Genomic DNA, 20,931 nt, shown 5'->3' with positions numbered 1-20,931 from the left:
TAGTTCCTCTAAACCGATGCAAATGTACTAAGAAACAATGATCATGAATCTATGTGATGATGTTAAGAATTACTGAGTGCATATGTAGAATGGTATGATTTCTAAATGTGTTAATTTCTTTTTTTTTTCTTTCCGTTAATAAAAAAAAAAAAAAAGGCTATTGATAATCTGATGAGGAACAAAAGAACACTGTTCAAGACATCACTGACCAGTTGGAGTTTCTGTACAATATCTCAATCCATAAATAACAATGATTTTGGAGTACTCAAATTTCCTGGACTTTGAGGATGTTTCTGTTAACATGTTTTGGGTATTAGTAAAAAGTTTTAGTCTTGCAGATAGGCACTTCCAAAAGGGAATTTGGGTTGCCTTAAAATAAAATGTTATTTCGTGACTCTCTTCACCAATAAAGGACTTATGAATATCAAATTAAGCATCGCTTACTTATACAACTGCTACCTGGAGGTTTTATTTTTGTTTTTTGCAGGCATTTGTACCTGAAGAAATGTAATAAACTCAGTAGACAACATACAAAAAGTCCCAAGCTCTACTGTAACTAAAGTTTATAGAAGGAAACTTTATGTGGGGTTCCCTGACCTACAATTTCTAAAAGAAAAAGGTCACACTTGAAAATGTAATTTAAAATCAAGAGATAAACCACCATTAACAATCCTAAATCTAATAACTGCTAAAGAGAGGCTTTTCATAAAATATCCCATTAAAAAAAGCAATGAACATAAAGTTACCTTAGCAGCTTGTGATTCTCTTAAGTAATATTTTAAAAGGTCAGAAAGTTTGAGGTCCTCATCAGCAGACACTCGTGCTTCTATTTTCTAGAAAATAAAATCAAATTAGGTAGTCAGAAATTATATTCTTCTTTTAACTTCTTCCTTCTTAATAATCATTGTAAAAAAAGTTATAATTAACTACTGTATAATTATAATACCCATCCCTAGTTTCCTGCCCCCCTTCTTCTTATTAGCCCATTACTTTCCTTTGCAACTCTGGTAAAAAAAAAAAAAGAAAAAAGATGAGATCAAATGAGGTAATTTAGGCAAGGACTATATCTGATTCAAGTTCTTGACCATGAGTTTCAATATCATCTTTCATTTTCATTTTTTTAATTGTGAAATATAGCATATATATATAAAATACATCTACACATTTCTTTTTTCTTTCTTCCTTTCAATGGCAATTATAGCACACCAGAATTACATATATTTTAAAGTAATAAAGGCTAAAAATGATTAACGAGGTATATCAAACCAATCCCTGTGCTGAGGATAAACAGAAAAGTTAGTCAAAGAGTTAAAAAATGTGCTTGAGGACACTAAAGGGTAATAAATACATGTGGTAGATTTGAGGTGGGAAATAGCCACGTCAGACTAAATAGATGAGAATTCTTCAATCTGAAGATAAATAAACAAAGATGTACCATATTAACCAAATGCTGTATGCGGAACTTCTATGGATCTTGACTCAAACCCTACTGTAAAAAGCCACTGATGAAACAGTTGGAGAAAACTGTGTATTAGATATTTGATGACATCAAGGGGAATTACTGCTGGTCTTATTAGAGATGATAATATTGGATATTAAAAATAATTCTTATCTTTTAAAAAAATAGAGATGGCATAAAATAGCATGAACATGAACTTTTGGAAAGTGTTCAAATAAAGGAATTTTAAGAATGTGCGAAAATGTTAACATTCAGGAAATCTGAGTCAAGTGTCAATAAAGAGTCTTTGTACTATTCTTGCCACTTTTCTGTAAGCCTGAAATTAGTCAAAATAAAAAGTTAACATATTCTTAGCAGCACTATTTGTAGAGACCCAAATTATAAACTATCCAAATGCCTACCAACAGTAGAATAGATACATTTTGGTATAGTCTTATAATGGAATACTATCCAACAGTAAGAATGAAGGAACTACACCTACAAGCAATAAACGGACAAATCTTATGAGCCAGACATAAAAAAGTAAATACTGCATAATGAATTTATATAAAGTGTAAAAACAAGCAAATCTAACCTCTCCTGTTAGGAACTAAGATAGTGGTTACCTTTGCAGGAGGGGGTAACTTAGAAGGTAGCTGAATGGGGAAGGGAGGAATCTGGGTTGCTGGTAATGTTCTATTTCTTATTCTGGGTAATGTTAAGTTTGTAAAAACTCACTGAACTGTACACTTCTGATATGTGCGCTCACATTATACTTCAATAAATAGGAAAAACTTAAAGCACCTTAAAATACATTACTTTATAGAGAAATAAACGCATAGAACTTTTTACTAACAGATAAGAGTATAGACACAGTCTACTGCTCAAAACTGATTTCGATAAATGAGTCAATAGTAGCTGTTCTAAAATATGGCTATTATCCTTCCCCTGATAATTAGGATCTGCATCCCATCCTCTTGAATCTGCTTGACTAACATGGCAGAACTGATGCTATGCCAATTTCCAGAATGAGACCTTAAAAAACTAGCAGTGTCCCACTTCCTGTCTTGTGGGATACTCACTCTTAGAATCCAGCCACCATGTTTTGAGGAAGTCTAAGCAGCCCCATGACAAGGGCATATGTAGGTGTTCTGGCCAACAGCCCTAGCAAAAGTTCCAGCTAATAGCCAGACTTAGAGTTGAATTAATGAGCCTTCACAGCTGCCCAACTGAGGCCTCAGACAAAGTGAAACAGAGGTGAGCCATCTTTGCTGTATCCTTCTGAATTCCTGACCAAATAACTTATTAGCATACTAAAATTGGTCGTTTCATGCTACTGATTTTGGCATAGTTTGTTATGCAGCAATAATAACCAGAATTACATGCTAATACTAATGGAAATGAGAACTGCAGTAGCCATGGAAATGTGCTACCCAGATCTTCTGGTTTACAAAGTTTCAGAAGTAATTACTCTTCACAAAAGTAAATCCACTCTCTGTAATGAACATGTATTCTGATCAAGAATATGCATTTTTACAAAAATACCAAAAGCCCACAAGACTAAATTTCCTGAAAGATTCTCAATGGAATCTAAATGTCTCTTCATCCAAATGAAGTATAACCTACATTTCTCAATAAAGTTAAACACAATCATAAGTTAAGTACTACTGCATGCAGAGATTTAGATTCCCTAAGTTAATTAATGGTACTTACTCTTGTTTTATCAAACAGTTCTGAAACTTTGAGGAAAAACCTGGAAAGGAAAAATATTTTCATCCTGAAATAGTTTTCCATTTCAAATGTTCAGAAAATATGCCCCCAACCGATATTAACAAGGAACATTCTTGTCTCATTTCAGTAATATTTAATGGCCTTGTTAGCTGCAGACTTTAGTTAAAAAAAAAATCTCATTTCATTTCAAGATGGCATATAAGCCATATATTAAACTTAAAAATTTATCTTGATTTCTGGAAAGCAATTATATCCAAAAGGATAAAGAGTTGACTTAAAAGAAAAACGGTTGATTTAAAAGAAAAACACTGAAGTTTGGGGCAGTTTTTAAAGTTTCTGACAGTTACTGATATAGATAGTATCCGATAGTTATATTTTAAACATTTCCAAAGATAGCTGGCTTTGTTTTAGAAAAGAATAGAAATGAACTACTGAAAAACTAATTTCTGTCTTAGAACCTTCATTTTTAACTGGTCTATATGTCAAATGCTAATACTAATGAAAAAATATTCAAATGCAAAATAATTAAAAAGTATTCTGCAAAATACAGACACAATGATTGGATTAGAGCAAAACGCTACTGAAAGCAAAACCACAATTTCATGAACTCTGCTCTACTGAAAAGAACTTGCTCTGCCACAAGTGTATGTTAGATGATGGCAACACTGAATTTTTTTCTTCTCATCAAAGACAAGAATTAACTCTTTCAGAGATAACACGTCAATTAGTATAAGCTATAACACTGTGCTTTGCTTAAAAGCTTGGATCTTAAATTTCTACAGAGTCTGGACATAGTAGAGAAAAGTTCAAGGTTGTGGTTTGGAGAAAGGCATGGACTATGAAAATAGTGGCCCCATTAAAGTTTTTAAAAAAATACTTTCAACAGTTAGATTTTAACAATATTACAGGAAGCAACTCAAACTTAACTACAATTAGTTCTTCATTCTAAAATTAAAATTAAAAACTAGCATAAAGTAAAGAAAAGACAGCCATGTAAGCAAACTTCAACAGAGCTTTTTTACGCTAATATCCCCCAAATCTTCCCCACAGTTCGTAGGATTGTCCTAGGATTCATTTAACTATAAAATCTAGAATTGCAAGCATGTTCAAAAAGTTCAAATTGGTAGTATTAAATTTTACTTTAAATATCCATTTGGCCTCCAATGAAATGCCTTAAATATAAACACACGCACATTCCCTACATTTATACAGTGAGAATATTTATGTATATACTGACAGAACATATATATTCTAGTAATTCCAATTTAGCATTTCTGATTTATGATAGTTTTTCAAAACCTTTCACAGAAAGTCACTCCCTCTCTCACATACATCAATCAGCTCATTTTCATCCAATAAAATGTTATAAATGTTAAAATTATATCTTAAAGTCCATTTTTATTCCTCAGATTAAAAAAATATAGGAGAGAAAAGACGGGGGGGAAATGACACTGACCCAAGTTTATGAAAAAGCTCCTTATTATCAATGTGTTTTGACAAAAATATTTCAAAATGCCTACTTGGGTTAGGAACAGTATGTGCACCCAGACTACCAACAGAAATTTATTTCTGCTTTATTTATAATTAATGCTTTCAAAATCCTTACTTGCATATATCTGTAGAATCCTGAGTTCCTAAAGCGTATAACGAAGAACCAATCCTATTGTAATCATCTGCAGCACCTATGGAGAAAGTTTTGAGGATTTAGTATTTATTCACTGGTTCAAAAATACTGAGTGCCTACCTGACAAACAACGTGTAATATGGGAAACCCAAAATCTAGTGAAAAAACAACACAAGTATAATAATAATTTCATAAATTTTGTAATAGAGGTAGGTACAAGCTGCTTTGAGAAAAGGGAGAACAGATGATTCCACCTAAGTAAGTCAGGGAATGATTTATAACAACTCCAGAGTGAGCTGGGGCTTGTAGGATGAGAAAATCTTTACCAGGAAAAGTGGTGGGGGAAGCATTCTGGATAAAGAAAGGAACAACATATGTAAAGGCCAGGGAGACATAAAAGAACATGGTGTATCTAGAGAGCCTTGTGGAACTACAGAACTGTAGTGTACATAAAGTACATAAAGTGGGCAGAACTGAAGATGGGAAAAGTTAAGAACCATCTTGGTAAAGAAGGGGCTTGTAAGCCATGACGGGTTTGGATTTGATACTGTGGGAATGTGTGTGTATTATTAACATTTTAAAATCATAGTAGGCGGGCCAGTGGCTCAGCAGGCACGAGTTCTACCCTGCCATGCCAGAGACCTGGGTTCAATTCCTGGTGCCTGCCCGTGCAAAAGAAAAAATCATACTAGTGGCATAATCAACATGATAAGGTGTTTGGTTCATAAATTCTGCTGACCATAAAAAAGACTGAAAGCAGAGAGACAGAAAAGGCAGAGTGACCAACTACAAAGCTGTTGCAATGATCTGGTGACAGATACTAAGGGTCAAGATCAAGATTTAACGGGAACAGAGAGGAGCTGACAGAGCCTTAACTGCTCTGTGCCTCAGTTTCTTCATTTAGAAATGGGGATAATAATGGTATCCACCTCATATAATTAATTAGAGAATTAAATGATTTAAAATGTTACTAAGCACATGGCACATAATAAATACAACACTGTATAAATGTTTGCTATTATTAACTATTAATGTTTTGCTACTATTAATCCCAGACACAGACTTACACTTATTTTGTATAGAAATTCCCACCTAACTACTAGTATATTTACAAGGCTTTAAATGTATTTATTTATTCCCTAGCAAAACAGTACTCATTATTTTATACTTGTTCATGTTGCACAAAATTACATTCAACTAATAAGGCTCAGATTTGGTGACTTTATTTACTTACTGTTCCCAAAGCAGAATCACTCTGGAAAGTTTTTCTTTTTTTTTGGTATGCTGTGCAGTGGATGACACAGCTCAATCCTTTTCCACGTGAATATCCTGTTTACCACAGCACCATTTTTTGAAACATTTTAAATTTATTTTTGCATGCATGGGTTGGTAATCGCACCCCATGTCAGGCGAGAATTCTACCACTGAACTACCCATGTACTCTGAAAAGTTTTATAGAGAAACTCTGAAACTTCAGGGTCTCAGACGACTTCTATGTATGATTCTTTACTGTCATCTTAATCTAGTTCAATTAAAATATTTAATAATACTTAAAAATCATTTAAAGGTTGATTTACTGAGATAGGACTCAAAAAGTATTTTTGTATTTAATGTCAAACACATTAATATTTTTTTAATTTTTTTATTAATTAAAAAAATTAACAAACAAAACATTAAGATATCATTCCATTCTACATATACAATCAGTAATTCTTAATATCATCATAGTTGCATATTCATCATTTCTTAGAATATTTGCATCGATTTAGAAAAAGAAATAAAAAGACAACAGAAAAATAAAACGATAATACAGAAAAAAAAGACTATACATACCATACCCCTTACCCCTCGCTTTCACTTACCACTAGCCTTTCAAACTAAATTGATTTTAACATTTGTTCCCCCTATTATTTATTTTTATTCCATATGTTCTACTCTTCTGTTGATATATAGCTAAAAGGAGCATCAGACACAAGGTTTTCACATTCACAGAGTCTCATTGTGAAAGCTGTATCATTGTTCAATCATCATCAAGAAACATGGCTACTGGAACACAGCTCTACATTTTCAGGCAGTTCCCTCCAGTCTCTCCACTACATCTTGAACAACAAGGTGATATCTACTTAATGCATAAGAATAACCTCCAGGATAACCTCTCAACTCTGTTTGGAATCTCTCAGCCATTGACACACAGACTCATTTCACTCTTCCCCCTTTGGTCGAGAAGGTTCTCTCAATTCCTCGATGTTAATTCTCAGCTCATTCTAGGGTTTTTCTCAGTCCCTTGATGCTGAGTCTCAGCTCACTCCAGGATTTCTGTCCCACATTGCCAGGAAGGTCCACACCCCTGGGAGTCATGTCCCATGCAGAGAGGGGGAGGGTGGTGAGACTGCTCGTAGTGTTGGCTGGAGAGAGAGGCCACATCTGAGCAACAAAAGAGGCTCTCTTGGGGGGTGACTCTTAGGCCTAAATTTTAAGTAGACTTGACCTATCCTTTGTGGGGTTAAGTTTCATCACATTAATATTTTATGCTTAAACTGACCCTGAACTTACTTATTTTATATAGAAAGAAACTCCTACATTTTAATATCCAGTTCTGAGAACACTATCTTCTTTAAATATTACACTGGGAGGTGATAAGGGAAAATATGCAGATTGCTCAGATTTTATATACCAGAGCTCAAAAAGTTTAAGTTTGCATAGTCAAGGCTAATTCATAATAAAAAAGTTTATAATTATTATTTTATAAAGTAGGTTCCCTATTACCTCTGTGGAGGTTTGAAGCTGTATGTACCCCAGAAAAACATGTTAACTTTAATCCATTCCTGAGAGTGTGAACTTATTGTAAGTAGGACCTTCTGATGAGGTTACTTCAATTAAGGTGTGCGTGGCCCAGCCCAATCAAGATGGGTCTTAATCCTATTACTGGAGTCCTTTACAAGCAGAATGAAATTAGACATGAGAGGAAAGACGCAGGAAACAAGAAGTTGAATCCGGAACAGACCAGGAGATGGCGCCATGTGCCTTGGCATGTGATAAAATAACCAAGGGTCACCAGTAGTCAGCCCCAGAATACCCTAGCCTTTGCAAAGAAAACATTGCTTTGATTTGGACATTTCCCCAGCCCTAAAACCAGAAGCAAATAAATTCCCATCGTTTAGGCCAAACCATTTCATGGTACTTGCTTGAGCAGCCTAGAAAACTAAAACCACCTGTGTTCTGTTAAAGTAGTCTTCCATTTGGACAAACACATCAAATAAGAATCACTATTTTCTTCAATTCTGCTAACACTTTTGTAGTTACCTATGTTCCCATAGCACTAATACATATCTCTATAATAGGACTTATACAACATATTGTAGTTTTTTGGTCTTCATGCTTATCTTCCCAGTAAAACTATAAACTACCTAAGGGCAGAAGACTACATTTTGTTCACTTTGAAATCACCAAAACCTAACATGGCTACCACATAAAAGGTATGCCAGTATTAATGAACTAAATAATCTTTTTAAGAATTAAAAGTATAGTAGGACTCTATTTGAATTCATCAGATCTAAACTTAAAGGCATTCTGTTAGATAGTAATTTCTACTATCAATACTGGTATGTACTATTTTTTCGAGAAAGGATTAAAAGTATGAGAAATTTTTTCTTCAATGTCATTTTATAAACAAAACCAACACAGACCAATTATATGGCTTGCCCAAGACTCTAAAGCAAATCAGTAATGAATCTAGGAAGGAATTCAGGTTTCCCACACTTTACTTAATTATGGAACAGGCAAATATAAACTATCACTACATTAGAAGAAATACACAAATTACAAAGATATAAGAAAATAAAATATAAAATAACTCTTAGCCTTCTTCAAAGAATGACACAAAGAATAGAGGTTATCAGGGAAAAGACTTCTTTATACTGTTAAAAATTACTCAGGCTCTCAAAGAATTTTATGTATGTGGCTTATTGATCTATGAATATTTATTGTATTAAAAAGCAAAACAGAGAATTTAAAAATATTTATTAGTTCACTTAAAAACAACATTAAAACGATTACATGTTAACATAACTTCTTTTTTAAATTATATGGGCAGGCACCAGAAATTGAACCCAGGTCTCCAGCATGGCAGGCTTCAAAAACTGCCACTAAGCCACCATGGTCTGCCCTAACATAACATTTTTAAAGGAAAATAACTATGTATTTTCTAAAAAATTAGTGAGAAGAATGACAGTTATATTTTTGCAAATATCTTTAGTATCTGACTTAATAGAAGATAGCTGGATTCTCATATCTGCTTCTGCATTCAATCACCTATGATACACTGTTTTTGTTGGCATACTGAAGAAAATCTAGCCTCAAACAGAAAAGTAGCTGGAAAAGGAAGAGGCAGTTTACGAATCTTTCAGGTAATTGTGGATATTCTTCTTCGATACCATACCCAAACTCAACAAGTAGTGTTTTTTTAAGGGTTAGTTGCAAAGTGGAATTGAAAATATATCGATGAACTTTTTGTACTGTTATATTAAAACTCAGGAATGCAAGCCTGGATTGACATGTGACAATCAACCAATGTAACTGGCCCTATTAAAAGACTAAAAAATCCCCAAGACACCATATGATCACCTCAATAGTTATAAAAAGAGCATCTAACAAAATCCAACATTCAGTGCTGATAAAAACTACTCCTAACATCATAATTAACAGTGAAAGAATGCATACACTCCCCATAAGAGAAGGATATTCACTCTAACCACTTCCATTCAGCATTGTACTAGAGGTTCTTGCAAGTGAAATGGGGCAAAGGAAAACAAATAAATGGCATCCAAATCAGAAAGGAAGAAGTATAACTGTCTTTATTAGTAGGTAACATACTCATCTATGTAGAAATCCTAAGGAATTTACAAAATAGTTACTAGAACTAGTACGTGTATATTAAGCTTGGTTGGGGAATATAAGATCAGTATTTTAAAATGCCCTGTATTTCCATGTATTAGCAAACAAACTGGAAATTGAAATACTAAAACAAAACAAAAACCCACACCACTTACAACAGAATGAAAAGTAAGAAATAATTAGGGATAAATCTGATTAAACATGCATAGCACCTGTACACTAGAAACCATGAAACATTGCTGAGGGAAAATAAAGGTGACAACTAAATTGAGAGATGCCATATTTATGTACAGAAGAATTAGCATTATTACAATGTCAATTCTCTCCAAACTGTTCTATAGATTCTATACAATCTCTATCACAGTTCCAGTAAGTGCTTTTGTAGAAAGTGACAAGCTAATTCCAAAATTCATATGAAAATGTAAAGGATCTAGAGTGGCCAAAACAGCTTTGATAAAGAAGAACAAGGTGGAAGACTCACATTACCTGATTTCAAGACATTATTAAGCTACACTAATCAAGATAGTGTGGGATTGGTGTAAAGATGCCAAGTGATAAGGCCTAAACATCAACAGAAAAGGACAGATAATCTAGAAACAGACTCAAGCATATATGGTCAATTCATTTTGACAAAGTTACCAACGCCATTAAGTGGAGAAAATATAGTCTTTTCAACAAATGGTGCTGGAACTACTGGATAGCTTTATGCAAGTAAAAAATAATAATAAAACAAAATAATCAACTCAAAATGGATCATTGACATGGTGTAAACCTAAAACCATAAAATGTCCAGAAGGAAACAAAGGAGAAAAAATCTTTTTGACTTTAGGTTAGGGCAAAGATCTATTAGTTATGACATCAAAACCATGATGCACAGAACAGAAAACTGGTATTAGACCACATTAAAATTAACTTCTGGTCTTCAATACTATTAAGAGGGGATACCAATGGGGAAATATACTTGTAAATCACCTATCTGACAAAGGACTTATATCCAAAGTATAAAAAGAACACTCTAAACTAGGGTTTGCAAACTATGGCCTGTGACCAAATCTAGCCCAACAGTTGTCTTGTAAATAACAATTTTATTTTATTGGAACACAGCTATGCCATTCTTTTACATACAGTCTGTGGCTGCTTTCATGCTCTAGGAACAGAGATGAGTACTTGCAACAGAGATCATATGGTCTATAAACAGAATATTTACTATCTGTCTCTTTATAAGAAAAGTTTGTGTTGACCTCTGGTCTAGACTCAATTAAAAAAAAAAACATAAATTTTTAAAACCCGATAAAGAAAATGGGCAAAAGATGTGAACAGACACTTTACCGAAGACATACAGATGGCAAATAAGCACAAGGAAAGATGCTCAACCAAATTAGTCATTAAGGTAATGCAAATCAGAACCACAATGAAATACCTCTACAAACCCATTAGAATGGCTAAAATTTAAAAGACTGACTATCCTTGTCAGCAAGGATGTGGAGCAATTGGAACTCTGATGCATTCCTGGTGGGACTGTAAAATGGTGTAAGCACTTTGGAAAGAAGTCTGGCAGATTTTGAAAAAGTTAAACATATACTTACCACATGACGGAGACATTCTATTCCTAGGTATTTAAATAGATGAATCACAAAATAATTTTGCTGAGTAAAGGAAGCTAGCCAATAAAGAGTACACAGAACACGATTCTTATTTATATGAAATTTAGAAAATGCAAACAAATCAATAATGACAGAAATCAGATCAGTAGTCGCCTCCGGACAGGGGCAGGAAAGCGAGAGAGGGATTACATGGGGTCATAAAGAAACACTTTTGGGAGTGTCGGATATGTTCATTATCTCGATTGTGGTGATGATTTGATTTCATGGGTGAAAGCATATGTCAAAACTTATCAAATGTACACTTTGAATACATACAGCTTATTGACATTAATTATACTTCAAAAAGCTATTTAAAAAATCCACTGGGAAAAAATAAACACTGGTCAGTCTTGCATTTTGACAGGATCTTTTATAGACATGATTTCTGTAATATCATGTACTGGACATTTAGAAAATATTGGTTCAATGAATAAAGTAGCTCTTCTAAACACTGGCACATTTTGGCATGCAAGATTGGAAAAACCACAATTAACATTACTGCCCATCTCATCAGAAAAATCTTTAATTATTGGGAAGCAAAATCAGTGAAGTTAGAATTGCAAAATTCTAATCACTGCTTGAAAGCTTGAATTTCATTGTAGGTAACAGTATATATCCTGTTAGTTGTTTTACTTGAAATGACAATCTCAGTTCATTTTTTAATATAATACTCAAGTCTGAGTAATAACCATAGGTCTTCTGTCAGTTCTTGCAAATAAAACTGTTCTATGAAAAAAAGCAGCTATTTTAGTCATAACTCAATTGCTAAATGCTTTTCTAAAGAGAACCATCATACTTTGATATGCAACAAGTGTTTCATGCATACTTCCCATTTCATCACTTAGAATATAAAAAGGGTAATTAAGGCTGAGACTTATTACAATTAATAATTTTTACTCTTTCATCAAGGATATTCTTAAGTCATATTTACTTTTTTTTTTCTTTTTTTTAAATCACAAGTGTCTGGTGGGAAAGAATACATGACTACTAGTACAGTTTGATACCACCACTTGATTTGTGCTACGGTGCTAGCAGCTTTATCCAACATTGTTTCTGCACCCCCAGTGTAATGTCAACATGAGAAAAAGACAAAAAAGCATCGTAGTGTTATCAAGGAAACTGTTGCCCCTCACATACTCCCTTTTTAAAAAAATTTTATTTATTTATTAAATTAAAAAAATTAACAACAAACGAACAAAAACACTCTTAACATATGATCATTCCGTTCTACATAATCAGTAATTCACAATATCATCACATAGTTGCATATTCATCATCATGATAATTTCTTAGAACATTTGCATCAATTCAGAAAAAGAAATAAAAAGACAACAGAAAAAGAAAAAACAAAAACAGAAAAAAAAAGAGATTATATATACCATACCCCTTACTCCTCCCTTTCATTGATCACTGGCATTTCAAACTAAATTTATTTTAACATTTGTTCCCCCTATTGTTTATTTTTATTCCATATGTTCTACTCATCTGTTGACAAGGCAGATAAAAGGAGCATCAGACACAAGGTTTTCACAATCACACAACATACTCCCTTTTTAAAAAAGCCCTGAGGACCCCAAGTCCTCACAGACCACAGTTTGAGAACTGCTGCACTATATCCAAACTTTTACAAACACAGCAACTTTTAAACTATTATATTAAAAATTTAAGTTTTACCCATGGAGAAAAATCTTACTTTTGTGTGATCGTGTCATCCTATCAGATTTAGCAGACGCATCCTTAACTCTGTTATGATATTCTAAAAGAAATGTTCGTTCATGCTCAAAGAAGTCATCAACATCCTACAGAATCAAAAGAAAATATGAATTTTTTCATTTTTTGTTTTAGTAAAATATATAAATTATTTCATCATTGTAAATATTAAGGATCATCAGTAAAATAGCAAGCTATCTTCTAAAAATCAGATGTTATATTTATTTTATTTCACAAAGGTAACACACTTTAAATAGGCATGCATTTCTGTCAATCAAATAAAAAATCTTCTATAGTTTTGTAGCTGCAGGCTGACAGTTTCCCATATGGTTCATGTTCACATGTTGTACTCTGAAACATGTTCCTACTTGTGCTCTGCCTCTCCCAACAAATGCATTACTGACAGTGGGAGTGATCACTTACTTTTGAGAAAAAAGGAAAAAATTCTGATAGAAGAAGTGAAATAATCTATTTTTCTTGGTTTATTATGTATTCTGTGGGCCATCCCTGAAGGCTGCCTTTCTGAATGCTCTGGGGAACCTGGCCAAACTGGCCATGTGGGATCAATTATATGATTAATCCTTTCTGATCCTTTTTTAGAACAAAATTAAAATAAAAAAAATAAGATAATTATTAATAGCACTCCCACCCTTCTAAACTAGCAACCATTTATTGAAAAAAAGGCATCAATTAACATGATGCAATTTGAGACAAAGCAACAAAACACAAAAAAGCAAAAGTCGGTGCTGACAGAAATGTCATTTACAATCTGTAATTCATATATATATCAGTTTTCTGAACCAGAAAAATGGGGACAAAACTACCTAACTTGCAGGGCTGTAATAAAGATTAAAGAAAATGTGGGCTACTGATCAGCACACTGCTCAAGTTCAAAAAGTTAGTTATTACTTTATTAATAAAATTATCAAATCCTAATTGACATAGTGGTCTACACTTAATGTCTAAAAGAAACGCTTAAAACTGATGCATAAGCAGCATCAAAATGGAAGTAAGCTCAGTCCTTACTAGAAACCACAATATATGTATTATTGACTTTCAGCCTTGTATCTGAAAAATCAGAATAGAGTTCAAAGAAATAATACTCTACACCCAAATTCTGTTGTTAGTTTATCCATAAAGGTAGGCAATGATGACAAAGCAACATTATCTCTTTCCTGGTTTTTGCTTGATAATGTAATGGAAACATTTTTCTCTGACATTTTAATGGTAAAGAGTCTTAAGAAAAATCAATTCCTGTAACATTTTAGGAAAAATTTTTGTATTATTTAGGTAAATAATTAAAGTAAGTATTTTCTCATTCGATCCTTCTAACAATCCTGTATCTAGGTGGCATTATTAATCCCATTTTGAAAACAGAAAAACTGAGATTTGGAGAGAGGAAACGACTTTCCCAATATCATGTAGCTACCATAAGACAAGACAAAAACCTCACCGAGTTCTTCTAACTCCAAATCTGAATCCAAGTCTGTCCCTAATATTTGCAAGGCCAAGGTAAAGTACAAATGGAGGAGGCCCCATCTTCTAGCCCTGCCTTGCAGCTCTGTTCCATACCAAGAAGGACCTCATATGCATGTGGATGGACATCCCAGCCTATCTTCTCCTCTGTGCCCACCATCTGATCTATGCGCTTCCCTTGATGATGGTCATCCCATGGCGTGTACACCAACAGTACAGTCTCCCTTCTGGAGAATGACCTAGGGAAGAAGCCCATGCAGAATCTGAAAGAAGACCTGTGATATGGGCAGCGAAATATAGGATTCTGAATACCACATGGTCTGGTTTGGAGGAAAGAGATGTGGACTCCAGGTAGGCACATTTTCTTTGTCCAGCAGACTTCTTACTCCTCAGAGAAGGGAATCCTCTGAAAAGTAGAGCTCAGGGCAGGGACCCTGTTTTCCAGGTCTAAGAATTTTATTGTCTAAACCTCTCTTTTACACCAATATAATCTTCTGAACATCTGAAATCTTAATCTCATTCCTTCTTAAAAAAAAAAAGCCAATTCTCAAACTAATACCCTTGAACTAAATAAAATCTTACCTTTACTCCTGAAACAATTACTCCATCTGCTGATTTAACCATATTTTTAAAGAAATCTTCAAGTTTTTCTTTTTTATTTTTTCCTCGCACACTCAACTGAAAAGAAAGGTAATTTAACTTGACATTTTCTTTTAGGTTATAAGTTATCATCAAAATGGCAACCTCAAAAGAATTCCAGTTTTTAAACTTAATAAAGTGGCAATAAATCATGTATATCAGTGATTTTCACAGAGTATAAAAAGAGGAGTATGTTAATAATATACATACCCAGGTCTCAGTCCCAAAGATTCACAATCAGTTGATCCACAGAAGGCCTAAATATCTCAATTTTTACAAGCACACTGATAATTCTGTTGCAAGTAGTGCTCTCACCATACTTTTCTGAAACTCCATTATACAACAGAGAGACAACTAAAAGTGTAATTCAGAAGTTCCTTTAAACATGTGAAACTCTTTTGGGGTACAATAAAATATCAAATGATTCTATAAAACTTCTGAAAACTATGAAAATATGTTCTGCAAATTCCTCACTCTGATCTCACTAAATACCATCTCTTGTCCTGTTTTTGGGGTCGACATTTTATAGTATAAGGAACACAAAAGTGACTTTGAATAGCATATTTGGTTCTATCCAAGGGCAAACTGAAAGGCACCCGACATTTTGGTTCCTATCACTTGCTACATGAGGGTGACTGTGAAGAAATATCCCATGTAATTTCCTGATCTACTGTTGTAGCTTCAATATCCATCCTTTATGTGAATGATTCAGAAATCTCTTATCACTATTCCTAAACTCTTTACTGAACCTTATTTGCAACTGTCTATATTATATCCTTACATAGACCACTCTGCTAACCTCATTTGAGTCTAAAACATTTTTCATTATAATTAATGTCCAAATTTCTTCTCCTACGGTTCCCTATCCCTGATTCATGGTTCTTCCATCTGACCAGAGTATTTGGGAAAAAATCCTATGCAAGAAATTGAGAAGTAGCCAGAGAGTTAAGGAAAAAAACTCAGGAAAGAATGGTGCCACAAAGCTAAATAAAGAATTTCAGAAGGAAACAGAGGTCAATGTGTCAAATTCCAGAGAAAGTCAAACAAAATGACAGAAAAGTGTCATTTGGACTTAGAAACAAATAGAAGAATGACAGTGTGGTATAAATGGTTTTAGTAAACAGTTGATATTAAATGACTGAGGGAGGAATCCAGACTTCAAGTTGAATGTAGAGAATGAGGAAAGGAAATGGAAATGAATGAGTTTTTGTTTGGATAGGAAGAAAAGGAGAAAGAATGGCAAGTAGTCTGAGGTAAACTAAGGTAGGAGAAGGATTTTATCAAGATAGGAGAAACATAATGTTTATAGGTTATAGGAAAAGGGGAAGAAGTTGACAATCAGAAGAGATTCTACAGACCCAAAGAACATGGGATAATGCAAACCTAGAAAAATAACTTAGAATGGAAAGGTACAAAGTAATATACCATATTAATAGAATAAAAGACAAAAAACACATGATCATCTCGAAAGACACAGAAAAAGCATTTGGCAAAATCCAACATTTTTCAAGATAAAAACAATCAACTAACTAGGAACAGAACAAAATTTCCTCAACCTGATAAAGGGCAGCTATGAAAAACTCATGGCTAACATTATACCCAATGGTGTAAGACAAACCTTTTAACTTAAGATCAGGAACGGGTAAGGATGCCTGTTTTCAGCACTGCTATTCCATACTGAATAGGAATAAGGAAGAAGAAAGCTATAAGGATAGAAGGCTGTACTGGAGGCCATAAAAGAACTCAGAAGTAAAGTAGTTCAGGGTGATGACAATGTCCTGAATGAGGCCACTGATGTAGGAAGCAACTGAATGGACACTGGGGTGTTAAACACGCCTAACAGACTTGGATTGCATCCTACTGAAATGGAGAAAGTACACAACTACATAAGTAAAGTAATAGTAAAGACAATGACTCATTACAGCAATGACCATTTCTCATACAACTAAGTGCCAGAACAAGCTTTTCTAGGCCACCCATATGCTCACATGGCCTTTTTAGACACTAAGGCAACCTAGCTCTACTTCAACAGCTTTTCTGTTCCATCCCCTCTGGAAACCTAGCCAATGCAGTGGCATATAAAAATTTCTTTTCCAGCAATGAAATGGGTAAAGATTTGAATAAACAGCATTAGAAACAAGACTGAAATTTAAATTGTGAGTCTATAATCTTCTATAATGTGTTAACAAAATTCACGTTAATTATATAAAGAACACTTGCAAAATATTTTCCAGTCCATATCATTGTTTTAGGCTTTCTCCAAAACACCATTAAAAGGGTTACTGTTTGTTTAAAACGTTGAAAAGGGGATCAGACTTCGATGAAAGATATAAATGAAGCTGATCTGGATAGGATTGGGGTAGATCAGGATAGGACTGGGGTAGATACAGGGTAAAGGATGATATTATCCATACTTTAAAACTTCAACTTTTGTGTGAGACCAAAGGGAGAAATGTTTAGCTGGTGCAAAATTTATATTTTGGGTAGTACATTACCTAATTTAACTTGTATGTCAGTTCAATTGAACACCATAAACACATGGAATCTTGAATAGGGTGTGACATCTCTTGTTTTGTCCAAGTTAGTGTGATGCCCTGATATATCCCAGAGTAATTTGAGCCGTAAATAAAGAAATTATGCAAGTCCCCTTGGGGGACTGGGGAGAAAGGAGGAAATACTCAACTTCTGCATTTGGAAAATTTCTGATATTCTTGAAAGCAGTGGAAACAACCAAATCAATAGGTCAAGCCTTCGATCTTCAGGTGTGCCCCTATGAAATTTATTTCTGCAAAGGATAGGCTAAGCCTACCTAAAATTATGCCTATAAGTCACCCTTAGAGAACCTCTTTTGTTGCTCAGATGTGGTCCTCTCTCTCTCTCTCTCAGCTAAATCTGTGGGTGAATTCACTGCTCTCCCTTCTATGCGGGACATGATTCCCACATGTGTAAATATCCCTGGCAGCATGGGACAGAACTCCTGGGATGAGCCTAGACTCAGCATCAAGGGATTGAGAAAGGCTTCTTGACCAAAAGGAGAAGAGAGAAATGAAACAAAATAGTTTCAGTGACTGAGAGATTTCAGACAGAGTCAAGAGATTATCCTGGAGGTTATTCATATGCATTATATAGCTATCCCTTTTTAGGTTATGGTGTATTGGAGTAGCTGGAGGGAAGCACCTGATACTGATGAGCTATGTTTCAGTAGCTTTGATTCTTGAAGATGACTGCACAATGATAAAACTTTTATAATGTGACTGTGTGATTGTGAAAACCTCGTCTGATGCTTTTATCCAGGGTATGGACAAATGAGTAAAAAAATATGGATAATAAATAAATAAATAAGGGGTAAAATTAATTGGGTAGATTGAAACACTAGTGATCAATGAGAGAGAAGGGTAAGGGATGTGGTATGTACAAGCTTTTTCTTTTTATTTATTTATTTATTTTTCTGGAGTGACAGCAAATGTTCTAAAAATGATCATGGTGATGAATACACAACTATGTGATGATATTGTGAGCCACTGATTGTACACCACATATGGACTGTATATGTGTGAAGTATGGACTGTATGTGTGTGAAGACTTGTCAATAAAAATTTTTTAAAAAGGAGTTATTCTAATGCATCATCATCTTTATCATTATTAAGCATATTTTTGTTTGTGAGGAAGAAATAAATCTACTTTGGTAGGAGAAAAATGATGAAATCTTAAGATATTTCTAAAGCTATTTATAAGGCTGAACTAACCATTTAATATTCTTTCCTTATTAATTCCACAAATATTTACTGAACTATTTGCCAGGCACTATGCTAAAAGAGTAGGGACACAGCAGTGAAAACTTAAAGCTCTTGCTTTCGTAGAATTTACATTTTAGTGGAATGAGTCAGATAATGAATGTAAAAACAAATTTCAAAAATACAGATATATTATTTCAGACAGTACTAGGTACTGTGGCAATGGATTAGAGTGCTTGGAGAGTAAAGCTACTCTAGCTAGAGTGGCCCTCTAGTGATATAACCATGCATCACTTCATACCTATGCTGCTTTATCAAATTATTATTAAGCTTTTAGCCCAGGCCATAAATAAAGCCCAGCAAAAAACCAAATTTATAAAGTTAAGAAAATAATGATACATTAGCAGCTATGTAGCAATTCTTTCCATACGTTCTTTAGCAATTCTACTCATGAATCATTTTCAGCTTCTTTTTTTAAAATATTTTTATTGCTAAAACAACATACAAACAAAACATTCTTTTTTTCCCCTAGGATTTCAAAATATAATTTATTAATTTTAAATTTAGATATTTGTAATACACAAGCATACAGAGGAACTCTCAAAAGTATTTAGAGTACCTTCATGGTTTTATATTAAATGTTACAAATTTTATTTTTAAATAGTTTAACAGAACTCACCCTCTACTATTTCAAAATAAAATCTGTTGTATCAAAATCTTGTGCATTTAAAAAATTGTAGAAACCATGATTCAAGTCAACAATTTAGTGCTTTGAGATTCCGTGGGTAAATGTGATTTCATTTGTCTATGAAGAATTTACTCTGTTCCCTTCTGGCTTTTTCAAGGCTTTCAAAAGTGATCATTCCTCTTGGCAGCTAGCTGCAACTTACTCTTTTCTGTTTCCAATATATTCTCTGCTTCACCTTTCATTCTTTGTAGAAGGGTTCCATAGCCCAAGTCATACTGGTAAGTGAGGATAAAGCCTAAAGGGGCAATAGGGAAGAGGAGGGCTGGCTTCTTTTTCACTGCTCCAGCTGTTAAAGAGATGGCTGCCATGCCAAAGAAAGTCCCAAAATATCTGAGGAATTCCCGAGACCAAGCAATTTGCATGCCCATTTGTCTTTCCCTCATTTCATTCTGCATCATTAGCTGCCTTTCCAGCTGAAGTCGTGAATTCATAAGCATGAACTCCTGTTGAGTTTTCAAGTTTTCATTCATAGATTTTGAAAATATAAAACCCATCTTGACTGGGCAGAGGGTGACGGAAGCGAGGGGACACGGCGATCTTGACCGCTGCCTCCAGGCCCGCGGCTCCAAACAAAACATTCTTAACATACAATCTATATACATGGTATACAATCAATGGCTCACAATATCATCACATAGTTGTATATTCATTATACCATAATCATTTTTTTAGAACATTTATATCATTCCAGAAAAAGAAAGAAAAAGAAATAAGAAAAAACTCACATATACAATACCCCTTACCCCCACCTCTCTATGACCACTAGTATTTTCATATACCCAATATATTTTAACCTTTGTTCCCCCTAGTATTTATTTTTTATCCATATTTTTTACTTATCTGTCCATACCATAGATAAAGGGAGCATCAGACACAGGTTTTCACAATCACAAAGTCACATTGTAAACGTCGCTTCATACAATCATCTTCAAGAAACAAGGCTACTTTTCACAATGTGACTGACTGTGTGATTGTGAAAACCTTGTGTCTGATGCTCCTTTTTATTCACCTCGTCAACAGATAAGTAGAAACATGGAATAAAAATAAATAACAGGGGGAACAAATGTTAAAATAAATTTAGTTTGAAACGCTAGTGATCAATGAAAGGGAGGGGGGTAAGGGGTATGGTATGGTTTTTTTTTTCTGTTTTCGTTTTATTTCTTTTTCTGTTGTCTTTTTATTTCTTTTTCTGAATTGATGCAAATGTTCTAAGAAATGATCATGATGATGAATATGAAAAAAAAATGATCATGGTGATGAACACAAAACTATGCGATACTGTAAGCCATTAATTG

General features: G+C 34.0%; 1 protein-coding gene and 1 pseudogene across 1 annotated transcript in view; both read right to left on the bottom strand.

Annotated features, from left to right (window-relative positions):
- The window catches only part of SNX6 (sorting nexin 6), a 73,981-nt gene that overhangs the window by 12,151 nt on the left and 40,899 nt on the right, over positions 1-20,931 (bottom strand). Inside the window, exons 7-11 of the mRNA XM_077126970.1 lie at positions 15,098-15,193; positions 13,023-13,128; positions 4,776-4,851; positions 3,152-3,191; positions 747-833 (exon numbers count right to left, since the gene is read on the bottom strand). Coding sequence (XP_076983085.1) covers positions 747-833; positions 3,152-3,191; positions 4,776-4,851; positions 13,023-13,128; positions 15,098-15,193 — 405 coding nt within the window. The remainder of the gene's footprint in view (positions 1-746; positions 834-3,151; positions 3,192-4,775; positions 4,852-13,022; positions 13,129-15,097; positions 15,194-20,931) is intronic.
- Positions 15,214-20,381, bottom strand: LOC143655657 (plasminogen receptor (KT) pseudogene; annotated as a pseudogene).

The sequence above is a fragment of the Tamandua tetradactyla genome, chromosome 14 (genome assembly GCF_023851605.1).
Source record: "Tamandua tetradactyla isolate mTamTet1 chromosome 14, mTamTet1.pri, whole genome shotgun sequence".
NCBI lineage: Eukaryota > Metazoa > Chordata > Mammalia > Pilosa > Myrmecophagidae > Tamandua > Tamandua tetradactyla.
This window is presented reverse-complemented; position numbering and strand designations above follow the sequence as displayed.